Source organism: Patagioenas fasciata, chromosome 2 (genome assembly GCF_037038585.1).
Source record: "Patagioenas fasciata isolate bPatFas1 chromosome 2, bPatFas1.hap1, whole genome shotgun sequence".
NCBI classification, from domain to species: Eukaryota; Metazoa; Chordata; class Aves; order Columbiformes; family Columbidae; genus Patagioenas; species Patagioenas fasciata.
In genome coordinates, this window is record NC_092521.1 from 141,776,787 (window position 1) to 141,794,177 (window position 17,391).

The 17,391-nt window shown below is 38.0% G+C and overlaps 1 protein-coding gene across 6 annotated transcripts in view; it reads left to right on the forward strand.

Moving 5' to 3' along the window:
• The window catches only part of ICA1 (islet cell autoantigen 1), an 85,682-nt gene that overhangs the window by 59,444 nt on the left and 8,847 nt on the right, over window positions 1-17,391 (forward strand). Inside the window, exons 11-16 of one of the 6 annotated variants that reach the window (XM_065832139.2) lie at window positions 2,596-2,658; window positions 2,765-2,806; window positions 6,567-6,848; window positions 11,969-12,064; window positions 13,829-13,964; window positions 14,600-14,767. In XM_065832139.2, coding sequence (XP_065688211.1) covers window positions 2,596-2,658; window positions 2,765-2,806; window positions 6,567-6,848; window positions 11,969-12,064; window positions 13,829-13,950 — 605 coding nt within the window. In that variant the 3' untranslated portion in view covers window positions 13,951-13,964; window positions 14,600-14,767. Of the gene's footprint in view, window positions 1-2,595; window positions 2,659-2,764; window positions 2,807-6,566; window positions 6,849-11,968; window positions 12,065-13,828; window positions 14,768-17,391 lie in introns of those variants that run through there. The other 5 variants (XM_071805105.1, XM_065832138.2, XM_071805107.1 and 2 more) reach the window with 5 other exon arrangements.

Below are 17,391 nucleotides of genomic sequence, written 5' to 3' on the forward strand. Positions count from 1 at the left end.
TAAAAGCTCATATTTGAATTTTTTGTTTATAGAGAGTCAGTTCCTTTTGGTCACAGCTTTCCAGGACTCATTCTTCCTTTCTGCAGCATGGCTTATAGTTCTTATTCCAAGAGATATGACTTAGTTGTGTTAAATTCTCCCAGCTCCAACTACAGAAACTGAATGACTGGCCTGAACAACCACCTCTAATAGTCTGTTAGTTGTTTGCACATTTTTTTTCTAGGGTGATTTTGTGTTTACTTCCAGATGACTGCTAAAGCCATTGAATAGCAATGGATATAACACCAAACCTTTTAGATCTAAACTAGAAACACTTCTGCTTTGCAATTATTTCTCCTAACAACTGGGTTTTGACATCTGTTAGTTGTCATGCTCCTAATACATTCTATATGTTCATTACAGATATTATGCGGTGGTAACTTTTTAGCTGGAAGGCTATGCAAAGTCAAGTTGTTTCCAAACAGATATCTTTACCAAAGAAAGCTCATAGTTTTATTGAAGAATGAAATTAGTTGGATTTTTTTAAACTTGGTCTGCTTTCCATGAAAACACCTTTTATTACAGGAGTCTTTATTATGCATGTTTTCTTTTGCTAAATCCCCTGTTGGTGTGGGATTCAGTTAATGTTTTGCCTACAAGTAATGTTAAGCTACCAGCCCATAGTTAACTACAATTACTTGAGTCATCCTGTTAATTATTGGTTTTGTTTGGGTGGTTTTTGTAATAATGACAGGATGTTAAGACTTTTCCAGTGTTTTGAAGTTTCACCCATTTTGCAATTAATTAGATCAATCATCTTTTTGAGGAGATATTTTACAATTCTTGGATACAAAATATGACTTATATTTTCTTAGATGTTTTCTAGAATCTCGGTTATGGGCTGTAAAATATTTCTCCATTGTCCATAACATAAAAACCTTGTTCAGTCTCTTTCTCCATCGCCCCTAAGAGGAAATGAAGTATTTTGGAATACTCTGCCTGCTCTACTAGATTTTTCCATTTCCATACACTAGGGAGTCTGTGCCATTGCTAAGGTGGGTTTTTTTTAAGTATTCTCTACAGACTAAAGTTAATACAGATGTAGCACTACTAGTGATGGAACTGTGTTTCTTCTTAGCTTTCCTCTTCAACTACTTCTACTTCATAGCTTCCATTTTTTTATCATTTGCTCTGTGTTTTCCTTTAAAATACTATGGGTGTTTTTAAGATTGGCTCCATCATGTTTACCACTGAACCAAGGCAGGCTATCAGCAACAGTTGTGCTTTATTCATTATGGAATTGTGGTCGTCCATATCCCATCTTTTATAAACTTCTCTTTCTTATCTTTTTTTCTCTCGACAATCAGTTTGGGGTTGGGTTTTTCACCCTCCAGCTTTGTGCATTGTCCTAGTAAGGAAGCATCGTGTATATTTGTCCATGCATGTCTATGCCTCTCCTGTCTACATCTATGTAGAGTGTAATCAGAAGTCATCTTAGGTCCTTAAATGTCCAGCTGTTTCTATTGCTGGTGCCACATTTCCATGCCATTGTGCTAGGCAAAGTCTTGTTAAAATAATATGATTAAAACAGTAAGCAAGCTGTTCTGCTTCATTTAGTTCTGAACACACCTTGAAGTTTTGCCTGAAAGGGTTTGGCTGTCAAGTTTTATTCCTCTGTAGAGATTCTTTTGTCTCTATTACAGCCTCAACCTTGAGGCTTCCAGCAGATCTACTTTCCAGTCCTGGCAATACCATGACCAACTCCTTCATTCACCCCTAAAGCTACTGACTTAGTTGTAAAGGAGCTAGATTTCTTCAAGATTTAATGGGGAGCAAAAAGCATGTTCAGGAGGTAACTCATCCCTCCTGTTTTGCTACGTATCTTAAATGTGATTAATCACCTGAGGGAGGTGTCTTTCTCTTCACTGATAGATGGAACCTAGATGACAGTTTTGACTCCCTGTCTAACCTAAGAAACTTGTTCAGAACTTAAGGTACTTATAGTTGGGGCATGGTTGTGTTTCTTCACCTATAACCTCTCCTATAACCCTCAGCTATAGATTTTCCCTCCTACTGGTCCTAGCCCATGTATTTCCCTGCAGGAGAGGTGGTGCTGTTACTTATATCCTAACCTGGGCTGCTTTGATGGAAGACAGTTTCTTTTCCCCATTCACACAGTTGGTGTCATGAGAAAGAATGTTGTCAAGAAAGGTGATTTAGGGAGTGATGAGATCCTTTTAAGAGTGATGAGAGCACTTTTGTGCTCTCTCCTGGCCTGTGTAAACACAAACTTCTAAAGGAGGTGTCTCTGCCTCTGGAGAACGGCAGAGACCTGCCTGATTCTTGCAGTTGCCTCAGTTGGGTGCACTCAGCCTGAAGAAGGGCTAGTGTGGCAGGCAGTGATTCGAAGGAAGATCCCCCCCACCCAGGTTATTATTCAGAAATTTGCTTCACTTCTTAGAAATGCTTGAATCTGGGGTCTTTCATCCATTGTGGCCAGGTTCATTATAAACATGAATACCAACAACCCTTGCATGTTGATCTTACAGTGACATTGTTTATAAGCATGGTCTTGTGCCAAGCTCAATTTGATATGTTTATGAATCTTGATTACAGCTGATGATGGCAAGGATGTCATATCCACGTTACAAGGAAATTGTAACCACAAGCAGAACTCAGGTGAAGAAACTTAAGAAAACTACCTTTAGATGTGTTCATGCCGATTGCAGTACAATACTGCAGATCTTCCTTCATTGCTTTTCTTTTTTCTTTTTTTTTCTTTTAGGTGCCATAGATGACTTATTAGACCTGCAGCCTGAAGGAAATGGTATGAAACATTTGTGCATGTCTGTTTCATCCGCTTTTCAATTACAAGCACCAAGTATAATTTTCATCGTAGATGTTAGTTGTTTTCAGAATCTGAAAGTCTGATCTATTTCTGAATGAAATTATTCACATGCAGTATTTAAACAGTGTTAAAGGAAACTCAACTTTATCTATATGCAGAGGCACTATTCCTCATGTTATGAAGTAAATTTTATGGCGATAAAACACTTTGTAACAGGTGATTCAAGGTTAGCTATACTAGACTGTATTGCATTTGCCCCACTGAGGTTGGTCCCACTGTAAACCTTACCCTTCCTATGACAGGTTCTTCAGTTGTTGTATCAACCCTCAGCAATATGCTAGTAGCCACAAGATTTTATATCAGAAATATATGCAGCAGAAACAAGTGATTTAGTCATCTTAAAAAACTAAAAGAACTGGTGTCTTCTTTCAGCCAGAGAATTAATTAAATCTGCTGTGCTGTTCTCATATACACATGAGAAAGCAATCTTTCATTTCAGGCTGTACTCTTATGCTTTTGTTAGACCAGTTGCAACTCAAGGGGACATGCTGTGTTTTTCTAAAGGGTTCTGTTTTACCACATAACATATTTAACGTTGGGCCAAAAGCTTTATATTGAGTTTTTATAGGCAGTAATAGTTTGTCATTTGCTCTTCACTCATTTATGGAGAATGAGTTAAACAACCTCAACAACAAAAACTGTGGCAACTCAAAAAGCAAGTAGCAAAGCAGCAAAGGAAAAAAATCCCTATGTGCGGTTTACTTGGTCGGACTGAGAGTGTAATTTGGGGTATTTAAGGCACTGCCTTCGTGGTGGGTAAGGAAGGGAGCATTTGCAAACACCTCAACTTTAGATTTGCCACAGGCCATCTCTTGCTCTGGGGGGGAATCACTCATGAAGGCAGAAACAGGGAAAGTTCCTCAGCTGCCTGTGCAGAAGCAGCCCTAATCTGTGGATAGATAAGGTAGTGGTGACTTCTTTTCTGTGGTTAATAAAAGCAGTCAGTGCATATCTGATAATGGATGTTTCTTTTTTGGTTTTCCCCTTACGCAGGTTCAATCCTTGTTGGACCTTCTTAGTGCAGATACAGAGAATGCATACAATTATTGGTCATACAGGTTTAGCTATTTTTTTTTCCTTTAGTCAAATAGTTAAATCAATATGAAAGCAGTTGTGGGGTGGTTACATCAGATAAAGATGGTGATGTTAATGTTACAATATCAGCCATTTAACCAGATTTTACACGCTAGATAGCTTTAGGCTAATGAATGTTGTATTATTTTAAGCTCAGCAGTACAGTTAGAGGTACACTTTTATGTGTGTTTCAGAAGGAAATCTTTATCCTCTGTTTCCAATTTTTTTTGAAATACCAGAAAAATCAGGCATGTTTGCAAAGGAATATGAGCATTGCTAGGGGCTTGTTCAAACAACTACTAAAAAGAGGATAGTGACATTGTTTTTTCAGTGTTTTATTGGGAGTTTGGTTTGTTGTTTTTTGTCATGGACATTTGAAAGGTTAGGGGCAGTATGTACAGACAAAAAATAATTTTTATTGTGAAAATAGGCAGTGGAAACAGAGGAACAGGAAAAGATGCAACAGAAGATTTATGGGTGAAGTGAGAAAGTCCATATCATTCTAGTAATCTAGCAGAGATACCACATGAGTAACATCTTGATAAGCAAGACTGGTTTCGAGATAAACTTAATGCAAACAAGAGTACGACTTACTGCTGCACCACCCTGTCCTCCCCTGCCTGGGATGCATTGTCCCCGCAGGAAGATCAGAAAGACTGATGAGACTAGAAATGTGTCACTTCTCTGATGTGTCGTGGTCAGACACACTACAGCAAGACTTAACCTGCCCTTCAGATGTAAAGCTATACATTGTACTTTCTCCCGCAGTACAAATGGGACGACTGCAGTGGAACACCCAGATGAAGCAGAGCTTTGCTCTGAGCTGTGCTGCTGCAAAGCCTTTGTTCCATTAGAGTAAATGTCACTTGTGGTTAGGTGCAGTGGTGGCGGTATGCCTGAGCAGAGCTGTTGCTGCTAATGCTCTCTGCATCTTGCCCTGTAAGCCTTCTCAGTTCATGAAGAAGCCTCCTGAAAGCAGCTTTGAGATGGTGATGCCCCATAGAGATCAGAGTTCTCAAATGCCTTTGAAATAGCAGGTGTCTGTCCCCTACAGAAGGACTTATTTCTGCCTCACCTGCTGAATAGTAGAGACCTGGGGGAATTAGGTGCTTGGACAACCATAACATTCTTTGCTGTTTATCTGAAGATGGGAAAGAAGCCTGAAAATTCATGAGAACAAATTGTTTTCTGTGGTATTTTAGTTGTAGTCTAGTGGGAACATCAGGAGAATTGACTTGTTTGTGATGTTTCTATTTCTAATTTTTGGGTCCTGTCACAGAGTACAGAGGTATATAAAAATGTGAATTAGAAAGGAGCTGAATGTCAGAGCTGACTTCAGTAATGAATAAAATCCTTAAATTATGTGTTGGTTTATTTGTTTCTTAGTGCGTAGGTGTGTATGTTGAGTCATCGGCCTATTTTAAAACACAGGTTTGTGCTTTTTTTTCTTCTCTGACTCAACTTCAGCCATTTCATTATAAATTATTACAGCTATTAAAAAAGGAACTTCCCGGAAAAGGCTGTTGCATTTAAACAAAATGGCCTGTTGCAAACGGTTTGCTACTATGAATCTTTTATCCCAACACAAAAGGGTTAAAAACATCTTTGCAAGTTCTATGCAGCTCTGCTCAGCTGATCTCTATGAACTTTGGAAAACTGAAGTTGCTTCTGTGCCTTACCACAAGTCTGGAACAAGCATAATTAAGATAAACTGATCTGGGTTTCAATAACGTAACATTATCAATGTTGTTAGCCACCATTTTTGTCCTCAGCATACTCCCACAGTGGAGCTCTAAATGTTTCCAAGTAAGATAACACTTGGGCTTCCTTCTACAGTTCTTTCACTCTCCAAATATTTTGTAAGCTAGAGAAAAGGATTACTATCCTGGTTACATTTCTAAAAATAGGAAAAATTGGTTTTAAGAAGTAATGGCTTGAGTCACCTAAGAGCTTCTTCAGCTGCAGTTCTGGTGCCAGAAAAACTAGCAAGGGCAATCAGAAATAAAGTGGCCTCAGTCATTTCTCAGCAGCCTAACAGAGGAAAAAATGGCTACTACAGGATTGATGGCAGTACAGAAATCTCACTCTGTGTAGAATAACCTGTTCTCATGTGGAAATACTCCAGTAATTCAAGCATTGGTCATAAAGGTCATCTTAAGTATGTTCTCATGAACATTCTAGAATAATCCCCAACTCTTATTTATTTTCAATTTATACCATTCTGATTGTTTTTGACAGTTTTATATAATGTTTCAAAAAGCAACATAAAAGTAGCCTTGTTCAATATTTTAAATTTTAGACTATGGTATTCATTGTGGTGTGGTGTTTAATATATATATATATATTTTAAGCATGCTTATTGTTTTTTAATGATAAATTAGTCTTAACAGCCATGAGGTTATCTAAAATAACCAAGGAATTATTTGTTGCATAAGCTACAAGCCCAAATGTCCAAGAGGATTTGGTCTAAAAGAGAAAACAACAAATATTCACACAAAAATATTCCATCTCACTTAACATACAAAACATAGTTTGGATGTCTTAAAGAGGTTCCTTCTTTGTTTGTCTAAAAATGATTTATCTTGCCTCTCTTGTTCTGAGACAGCTTCAAAGGATCAGTTTGTGAGGTCCTTGGAGTCAGAATCTGGTGATAAGGATGACATGGTATTGCTGAATGAGATCCTTAATGCCTCCTCCCTGGACGAGGGGGAATTCAGCAAAGAGTGGACAGCTGTCTTTGGCCAGGTTGCGCTTGCTGATCTCAGCACGAACTCTTCAGCTGGAGATGTGGAGAACACAGCATCATCTGTGGCACCGACACCATCAGGCTACTTGCCCTCACAGCTGTTAGACCAAAACATGAATGACTTGCAGTCGTCTTTACATGGTGAGAGCTCCTTGTTTTGTTAGTGTTTTAGTTTTAGGCATCAGAGTATGGCTTTCTGCTACATGGAAGTGTGGTGACAGCTCATGTTGTGCCATAGCTGCAGAAACCCTGAGCAGAGTGTGGCCTTGAGAAAAACGTGTGAGTAACATATCTGTTTTTCTAGCCCTGTCCATTCAGTGTTTGTGAATTAAGCACCTTAAAACCTGTAGTCAAAATTACTGTCTTGAATATTTTCAGTGAGCTTTCCGAAACATCCTGTAGGCCTTTGAGACATTTTTTTTTTTTCTGTAACAGAGTTTGAGTGGGTTTCACTGTTTGAATCACAACTACTGTCTCTATTAAGGGTCCAAAGAACTAAAAATACTTACTGTATTTTGCCTGGGGATACTATTTTTAAACAACTTGGTGAAAATCAATCACTTTTTTTGTTTGTTTGTTTGTTTTTTTTTCCCGAGGCATCCCATACTATTGAGTGTAGGAATATGGATAAGGTGTTATAGAATGGGTTGTCTCATCCTAGCAACCATACAGGTGTATTGCTCTTGCAGGCTGGTTATTTACTGATGCAGATAACAGCTCTTTCTTTCCCATTTCTTCTATGCAGTTCATTTCCTTGGGTTTTCCAAGGGAGGGGAGAAAGGGAAAGAGGGGAACTGGAGCAGAGCTTTCCTGCTACACTTTGGCCTTGAGGAAGGGAAGGAGGAAGGCTAGCTGGTGCTAAGAAGCCAACAGAAAGCACCTTCCTCCTCTTCACAGTCTGGCTAGATATCTTCTAGGGCTTTGCAAGCTGACAGAGGAGTTTGTTTTTTTGGACTCTGTCCCACGTCATTCAAATCTCACTTGGGGAAGAGTGATGTAGGAAAGGCTAGCAGACTGATTCCCTCACAAAGACTACTTCTTGGAACCCATGCAGCTGGTACAATCATGCATGATACAAAATGACCTGTGACATTTTGGCAAGAATAAGAAAGACAAATTTATAATTAGTACAGTTGCCACCACTGACTTAGATGCTTAGATGGAAACTGGGGGAGGGACATTTGCACTTATGCACAGTTCTAGATGTACTTTTATGATGAGGTACATATATGAATATGATTGATAGAGTGAAGAGGGACTTGGAAGAGTGTAGGATTTGGCCTTATAAAATATGAGCTAAAAAATGATGCTGTTTAGTCATTGCATTGTCAAATTAAAGTTTGTGACCAGAAGTGGACATGGTATCTATTGAAAGGGAAAGAAGGAACAGCATAAAACACCCTTCTTGATACAGAGGTATAAACAGATTTTAAGCAAATTACTGAAAATATCAACAGAAATATTATGGGATTGATTTTTTTTTTCAGAGTTTTTACATGTTTTAAATGTAAACGTGTTTTTGAAGGAAAAAATATTTTTGAGGTGTAAATGGCAAACAGGGCTGGGTATCCTTTCTGAGACTGCTGCTATTGCTCTCATTTGCACAAGACATTGGCATTGGCTGTGAGAAAAATGAGAACTTGGGTACATTGCATTCAAGGAACACCAGAAATGCAAAATCTGTTCCAGTCAACATGGTAACCCAAAATCTTTGTGAATAAGAAAAATAATAAATATATATTGGAAGAATAAAATATGTTGGTGTTTTCAAATGGATGGTTTTGACAGAAGATCACAATAATTGATCTACTGGCATTTGAAAAGTCAGAGGTAATCAGCTGAATGATTGTATCTGATAATCAGCATGTTCCCAGTTGACTCTAGTTCCCAAGTTAAATGCATTATTTAAATTATCTTTCACAGGCTATTAAGTTTTTTGTTTCTTTTTTTTTTTTTGACAGAATGTGAAATTCCATCCATTTTATATCTTGTGAAATCTCAAATTTAATCTTAAAGTGCATTTCATTTCACAGTCCTTCTTTCATGATTTGACCTTGTCACTAAATTTGGAAACAGACTCTAAAAAAATACTAACTGCAGTGCAAACAAATCTAAACATGCAAGTTGAAAACATCAGAGTATATGAATTATTGATAATTTTACTGATGACTTGTGATACATATCCTACATATTTTTTCCCCTAATTGGTAGGATTGCTTAATAATTATACAGTGTGAGGTGCTACACTGGAGCCTCGATGTTGCATACTTCCTGTGTGAATTTGACCTTAAGACCATAAAGATTCTTAAAACTCACATGCTTAACTTTAAGCACATTAACTTTTCTATTAACTTCAGTGGGATTACTTACTTATTTTATGTTAAGCACACTCATAAATCTTTGGGGCTTTGTTTTCTCTCTGCCTCAGATCTTAATCTGTAAAACAGGCACAATGCTATGCAGGTTATAAACTGTTACGGTCAGGAATTCCCAGCTCGGAGTTTTCCCTGGCTGTATTTATGGGCAGGATCTAGCACAATGGGACTTTGAATTGCTATAGGACTACCAGGTGCTGGTTCAAAACAGATATAAATGTACATATATATATATATATATATATATGTATATATATATATATATATATATATTAGAAACAAAGCATGCTCCCAACAAATCCTTTAGATTCCCCTCCAGATACAGCTTTGTAGTTTGGTTCCCTTTCCAGTTTTTCACAGAGAGTGTTGGATTTCTCTTTAGTGATGTTTCTGGTCTCATTTAATTACTTATTTGGACCAGTAAGGGCTCCTCTTTATCTTAACCTTCATGTGCCTCTATTCTAGTTGGCAAGGAAATGTACAGCTTACTGTTTCCATTTCTAAATTTAATTGTGGTGACATTTGTGAAGAAGCTAGCTGAAAAGTGAGCTGTTTGGTTTTCCTTGCTGTCTCGGCTATAATCTTTTGTCGATTCACATAACAAAACCATCCTGTGAGCAGGTGAAGCAAAACAGGCATAGGGCCAACAACTGCTTTCAAATTGCTGGACTGCAGCTTGTTGTTGAAAGGCAAAGTTTTTCTCCGTAGCTCACTGTGAATGGACACTAAAAACGTAATTCATGAAAGTATTTCATACAAATTCTGTGTCAGTCTTTCCCAGCACCTTCGTAGGTGTGTAGATTCGTGATGAAAGCATCACACATTTTGTGATACATTTTATGGTTGGATGTTTTTGTTATTGTTAGGTTCTTTGGATTTTCTAAGTGGTGCTTGAGCTACCTGTGGTTTAAGAAACAGAAACAGACCACAGCGTCTCTCACGGCCATACTGCTTCCCAAGCCTGAGCCCAGGGCTCAGAAGGAGAGCTCCAAAGGAGTTAACTGGTCTGTGGTGTTTTGGTTTGTGGTCTGCCAGTCACATCAGTGTAAATGAGCATCAGTGAGGTCTTGGGCAGCCAACTCCTGATCTCACTGAAGTCAGTGGGACTTGCACAGAAAGTTTCCAGGCAGCACTCCCATTCATTTCCATGAAATTAGGATTTGGCCCTGTTTGCTTAAGCTGCTCCATTTATCCATTGCTGTCCATTGACATATTAAAACACTTTCTCGCAATACATCTCCAAACAGACGAACGTATTGCAGTTTTCTACAGTTGTGTGTTACATCCTCTGCCATTCTTCTCTTTTGTAACACAAGTAGAGAAAACACCTGGAAAAATATGTCATTCTGAAGTGGTGATGCCATACTTTGTATTATTTATGATTCAAATTTGCTTCTTTGAAAGATTAAACTCTAAAATCTCATTTTCAAGGGGCACAGGCTAGCTCATAAGCTTTTATCGCCGTCACCTATAACAAACATATGTGAGCCCTCTGCATCCATATTTTGAAGAAGTTTTTGGTTTGTTTCCTTAGAGATACAGAGGATGTTTGTGGCTTTAAATTTCCTTCCTAATTCATGTGACTTTATAGAAACATTTTTCTTGCCTCCTTTTAATAACACAGCTTGGGCTTCAGAACTTTTATAGTCAAGGTAAGATCAGAGAGTGATGAGAATAATCTGTTAGAGAGGGGAAGGGTTTGTGCGACTTACGTGGCTGTTGCTGTAGCTGTCAGGACACTGGGTACCAGTGTCTGACAGAGGTCTCAGATGAGGAGAAAGTAAGGGGAGAAGTACAAAGAGAGCAGAAAGGGATGTGAGAGCATGAACTTGTAGAAATAAAAGAGAAAGAATAAGGAAACACTCGCTGTGTGCACAGATGAATATCCTGTTTACGATGCTGCAGAATTAGATGTACAAGATCCCAGAGATTATGGATAATTGTTCAGGCCACAATTAAAGGAGATACTATTGAAATGAGAAATATCATCTCCAGCCCTCTAAATGTGATAAAGCGTAAGAATATTTTTAAGTATCTTAAGCCAGGGACAAAAATGCTCCATTTTTTCTAATATGTTTCCGTGGTACACCACCCTAGTTCATTTTGCCAGCCTAGCTCATCTGTCTTCATTAACTGTATTTGTGATTACAGTTTCGTGGCTATGGAATATGCATGTAAAAACAAAAAATTGTGAATAACCAGTTTTACTTTTTCCTGCATACTTACTCTCTCCCTACTGAGAAGATCCTTTCAAGTGAAGAACAAGAAAATACTACATTAAAAACTAGTTTTAAGTTAACTCAAAGTAGCACATCTTGAGTTTAATTCTTCAAAGTGTTTTGCAATAAATTATTTTTTTCAGAATTAATAATTTCAAAATTAATTTTAAAAATAAAAGTCTCTAAATACATTTTTTCCGGAACAGCTGATGTAATGAGAGTCCTTGGAACAGTAAAAGTAAAGAAAGGTGGAAAAAATGTTTAGTATGTATTATATTTTTGCCCAAATGTAAGTGATACTCCCTACAGCTATGCTTGACTTGATTACTGTACTGGTCTTTCTATGAACAAGTATTAACTGTGATTGGATGAAAGAAACAAGAACAATCTTTTTTAGCCAGGTTAAAGGTTTGAAAAGGGTGCAGTCGCCTGAATCCAGAGATGATGAAACTGATATTCTCACAGATATTGTCTTCTTGAGGATGTTGCTTGTCTGCAGCATTTGACTGTGGATTTCTTGTGTATGAGGAAAGATACAAATGGCCATAACCATAAATATAATGTTCTGCTCCATCATCTGGTGTGAGCATCATTCTGCCAGACAGCAGGATGTTGCAGTTAACAAAGTAATTCTTCAGATTAATGCTGCTGTATCATTGAATTTTAGGATGGGCAGCTAATGGTGTGAGCCCCCCATCTATACCACAACCAGCACAGAAACCAAACAGCCCGAATGTGAACACTAACAAGACGCCTGTGAAGGGTAATACAGTCATGTATTTTTTCAGTTACTTTGCTTTCCTTTTTAGCTGCAACTCTTTCTCGATCATAATATAACCTATTTTTGTAGTAGTCACATCTCAAGAATCACGTGCTCACTAATGAATTACTGTTTCAGCATTATGTGTATGATGTGCGTGTGCGCATGTGGGTTTTCGGTAGGCTTCAGTACTAGTACTATGTCAAAGGAGTAATTTACTATATAATGAGGGATCTGAAGCTACACTTTCTTTTACTACTTTGAGTCACACAAAATAGCAACTGCATGCACTTTTTTATGAGCTAAACAGTGTTTTGGAGCTCTAGGAGGACATTGTGGCTAAAATGCAGGCTACTGGTAAGGCAGAAGAGCCCTAGCTGCAAATTATGTTGATAATATACATGATATCAGGAATCATCTGCTTGAAACTTAATTTGCTTCTTGCACCTGAGCCAAGAGTGTGTAGTCCTACCATCTACTGAGACAAAGCCCTGCTGATTTTGACTAGGATTTTCTGGATAAGTGAACCAGAAATGTCTTGAATCCTTATTGCCAGTTTGTAGCCTATTCTGTGCATTTGTACTCAAACAGAAGCTACATCAAAGGTGTTCAGTGCAGAAGAAAGGAGTGATGTGCATTCCTTCCCCTGCTTTGTAGGATAAAAAGGCTGACATGTTTCAGCCCAGCAGAAAAAGAGTGTTAAGATGTTTTGGGAACTGTTTTAGAAATGAGTGTGATGCCACAGCTACAGTACCTTCACCAGAAAAAGGAACAGCCTTCAGCTACTTTAAAATATGTGCTTCTGAAAGCGGTAGGTACCCCAGCCTTGCAGACACCAAGATGACAGTCATGCCTGGCAGAGCCTATTTTGTCCATAAATTCCTTGCTTCACAAAGAATGCTTTCGTGCGACGTTTTTTCTCTGAGTGGAGGAGCATATCTTATTTCACTATCAATATAATACACGTTAAGCATAGGGTCACAGAAACAATGCAAGTGGTGATGTCCCTTCTTCATAGCAACCAAAGTCACCTCCTCTTTAACTTGAACATGTGTCGTTTTGGAATAATAAGGTGGGAGACCTCCACACCATCTGTATGTATGTCAATATAGACTCATAGATGTAATAGTCCAGCTGCTGTTGGAACATATTCTTGGTTCACACTTTTTTATATCCATCAAAAAATATATACTACTACTAGAAGCTGTACTTGGGACTGGCTACCAAATGTACTGCCCCTCTCTCCAGCCTATATCTTCCCATTAAAACTTCATTCCAGAGGACTAATGACCTTGTGTGGTGATATACAAGGGGGACAGGACAGTCATATGAACTGGATTTAGGCAAAGGAATTCAGTCCTGTTAGAGATGTTGGAAGTAAAATTTGCCTTTGCTTTCCTTTTACTTTTCTGTAGGCATGCAGACACACACACACAAGTAAAATACCTTTCATGAAACAAGGCTAAACAGAGCAAGATTGTTTCTATTTTTAATTAAAGTGTTCCTGTACTTATCATGGCAGGAGCCATATAAAATACACAGGCAGACAGATGTAAAACATTCATTCTTACTAAAGTTCCATATTCTGTTAAAGGTAGTGTTTTAAAACGCCATCACTCATTCTGATTTTCTTGTCAGAAGTGCCTTTAGTAATAATTTAAACAATAGCATGGCGTTTGTTTGACCTCACTCAAACATTCAGTCAGTTTTGTTTTAAAATATCTGACAAGTCTGCACTTTTTCTTTCTTTCTTTTTTTTCTTTCCAGAACCTACAAAGAATCCAAAAGACTTGACTGCCTGGTTCAGTCTTTTTGCTGACCTTGACCCGTTATCCAATCCTGATGCTGTTGGGAAAACCGATAAAGAACATGAATTGCTTAATGCATGAGTCAGCTGCCTATGGTAACTCACATTCTTCCATTCATCAACAATATTTTGGGGTTTAAAAAAAACTAAATGAAAATGAGTATGCTGTTGTGAAAGTATAAAGTATGTGCCATAATAATAAAACTAAAGGGAATAAATCCCCTTTTATATAGGTACAGTTATTTGCTCTTGTTTTGTATAAAGAGTTCGCATTTATTTTCTACGTGGATTTACAAAAATTAGATTAAGAATTGGGGCAGATTTCTTGCCAAATTAGATTATCTGCTGAAACACTCTCTTTGCCTGAGGTGATGTGGAGCTAACACTGGAGTGAAATACAAATTGCAAACCTATTTTTTTATGATGTTTCTTGAGTAAATTAAAAAAAAATCATGTAACTGAGGAGGCTGCATGAGTCAAACATCTATCATGGAGAGATATATACATATATATGTTACTGCTATGTTAAGATGTCAACTAGATTTGTTTTATTAGTACTCACAGTGAAAAAGCTGTGCTGGGGTTAATTATTGAAGAAATACGTTTGGGTCTGTGCAGCCATGGAAATTGTGCCCTTTCTGATTTAACTTATTAGACTAACTGCACTACATAAACAGAAGTCATGCCCAGCAGGCTTCTTTTCTAAGGTTTTTTTTCCATTGCACCAACAGAATTTGCACCTGTTTGCAGAAGTTTCCTGCAACTGATGCTTTACCATGCCTTCAAAACATTCGTATTTCTGTTTGGAGTATTTTTCTTCCAGTTTATTTCTGAAGCATGTGTTATTTTGAGCTTGTTGTGACGTTAACTCTTTAATAAAATGATTTTGACAAAAAAGACCTTTTATTCCCAGGAGAATGCTGTTGTGCTGTTGAATTGGTATGTAACAAGCATCTGAAGATAAAACATAAGACCAGTTTTTAGGCAGGATGTAATAATTCACACTGGTTCTGAACAGTAATTCAGTAGGACAGTAAGAAAACTCAAACTCACTCAGTGTCCCTTTGCCTCACTCTCCTTTTACAGCAAAGGAAGGGAAAAAGGTGGTGTTGGGAACCACTTAAGATCACAAGTTTTATGTACTGGATAGGACATGTTTTGAAATGTACTATATTTGCCCTTTTTTTAATTCAGTTGATTTTCCTGTTACATTGGTGAAGCTTTTTAATATCAGTTACCTGTACACTCAGTTAGTTAATCATTGCTTCATGCTCTATTAGATAACAAAATACTTGCATTGGAAACCTGGAAATAACTGCATAAATATAGAAGTTAACTGAGTTAATCTTCTTCTTCTTCTTGAATGTAGCAGAACATCATTTGATGGCTGCACTGAGCAGCATTAATGTGCATTTGGTACCTCCTGGCTAAAAAGCTATGTGCTATCAGTGGATGGGTTGTTGGACTGAATGGGGTGCATCTGGCTGAACCCTCAGCAAGCTTTAAACACCTCTGTTCAAAATCCCACCCCACAGCTTGGAAGTGTCAAGGTACCTCAATTTTTGCCATAGAAGTTCTTCAGATGTTTAGCAGTATATTTTCACATGTAACTGGAAAGGACAGTCTGGTCTTCTCCTTGTGCAGTACCCAGGTCCCCAGCACTGAGGCTGGTAACCACGACATGGAAGCTGATGTAGGTGCCCAGCTGCTCCTGAACATAAAACTTGATTCCTTCTGCAGTATTTCCTATAGTTTGGTACTGGCAGCTCCTTGCTCAATAATCCGTCTTTTGTGAGATGTGTAACCTTCTTGAGCATTAGGGGGGGGAGCCTGAACTCCTGACTTTGGGCTGCAGTCTCCGGCAGTAAATAAGATATCTACAAAGTGGATTAACTGGCAAATACCTAAGGTTTGCACAGGGGTGTACTTACACTTATGAGTGCTAGTTTGCGTTGATAACACAGAATGTTTGCCCCATCAAATCCTCTTCACCTCACACTGTAATGACCTGCAATGCCAAAAATGTTAGGAGCTCGAGGGATGGCCAAGCTGCTTTCCAGCCCAACTTGGTTACCACTGAAATAATTTAACAGATTCTTGCAACTTTAAGCAAGTCTGTAGTTGCTAAACTTGCTCTGGATTACATTTGTCTTGATAGCTGCTAAAACACTTGTGGATAATCGACTCTAACTTTTTTAGTAGCTGAAGCAATTAGGCTAAAAGCAAAGATGAGGTTGTATTAAATTCAAAACAGCTAAATAAGTGTTCTTTAAGACTCAAAAAAAAAAAAAAAGTGTTTGTTTTTTAGTCACAGATTCTAGACTTCCAGCATATTTTTTTGAAACAAAAAAAAGCTCCTGTCTTGGTTGGGACAATTAAAGGCATTGCAAAAGCTCAGCTAAAGCTGTCCTGAATCCTCATCATGTTTTTAGGTAGCAAACCATCTGAATGATCATTCCTTTTATACAAGGCAAATCACAGCTGCAGGGTTCCTTCCCCTCCCAACTGCACTACCAATCAGTTCATATTAAGCATTGGTTTATTGTAATTATTGAAATTAACATTAGTTTTGAATTCTTAGTCTTTAGCCTATGCAATTTTTTCACACTTTCAAATTAAAAAAGGAGCCAGAGATATTTAAAATATAATTAATTTTGCTTCAAGAAAAGCAATTGAAATCCTTATACACAATGCATTATTATCATGAATGTTTATTGAAGGTGAAAACTAGAGCAAGAAAGCCAACCTGCAAATAGGCTTTTTTTTCAGGTAAAAAACTTAATTACAGAGTTGCAAACAATATTTCCCTACTCCTAATGAAGTGTGTGGCATGTGCTTCTCTGCAGCTTGGGCTGCAGAGTCATTCCACACCCCAGTGCCATTGTGAGAGGATTTTCTGTGGTGTGTGCACAGGCTCAGCAGTAGTTGGGACAACAGGGTAGTAGAAATTACTGACTGATTGTTCTACACACGTAGTGTTCATCTTGATTTAACAGGCTTCATTCCAGTTGCATATTCTGGTTTAGTAGTGGATTGTTTTAAAATAAAAACAGCTGCAGAACCCCTGTGGCAGATGAAAACTGTGGTAATTGATTAACTGTCTTTATCTGGAAGTTTACTAAAAGTTGATGTAATTGATTTTGATGAGTCGAGGTTTCTACAAATCGAAGAACAGCTGCTTCAGGGGAGTTGGAGAGTGCACCTTGGGATCTGAACAGCTCATGGAGAAAAAACTAACAAGTAACTTCTTTTCTGGATGCCTTAAGTCATCAGAATTTACTTTCAACATAGTAAAATATGACTTACCTGATTCTCTTCTGCTGTTTCCATATCCAACATTGCATGGGCATGACGTTGATGTACTTCGAAACAGAACCACTTGGCCACAAGCAGCCACCTGCCTTCCCCCAGCACCCTTCTATAAATCGGTGCCTTTCAAAGGTTGGGGGCTGCATGTCCTAGAAAAAACAGCACCAACTGAGCAACAAGGTGTGAGTGGAGAAGCAGCACCAGCTTTGCTCTG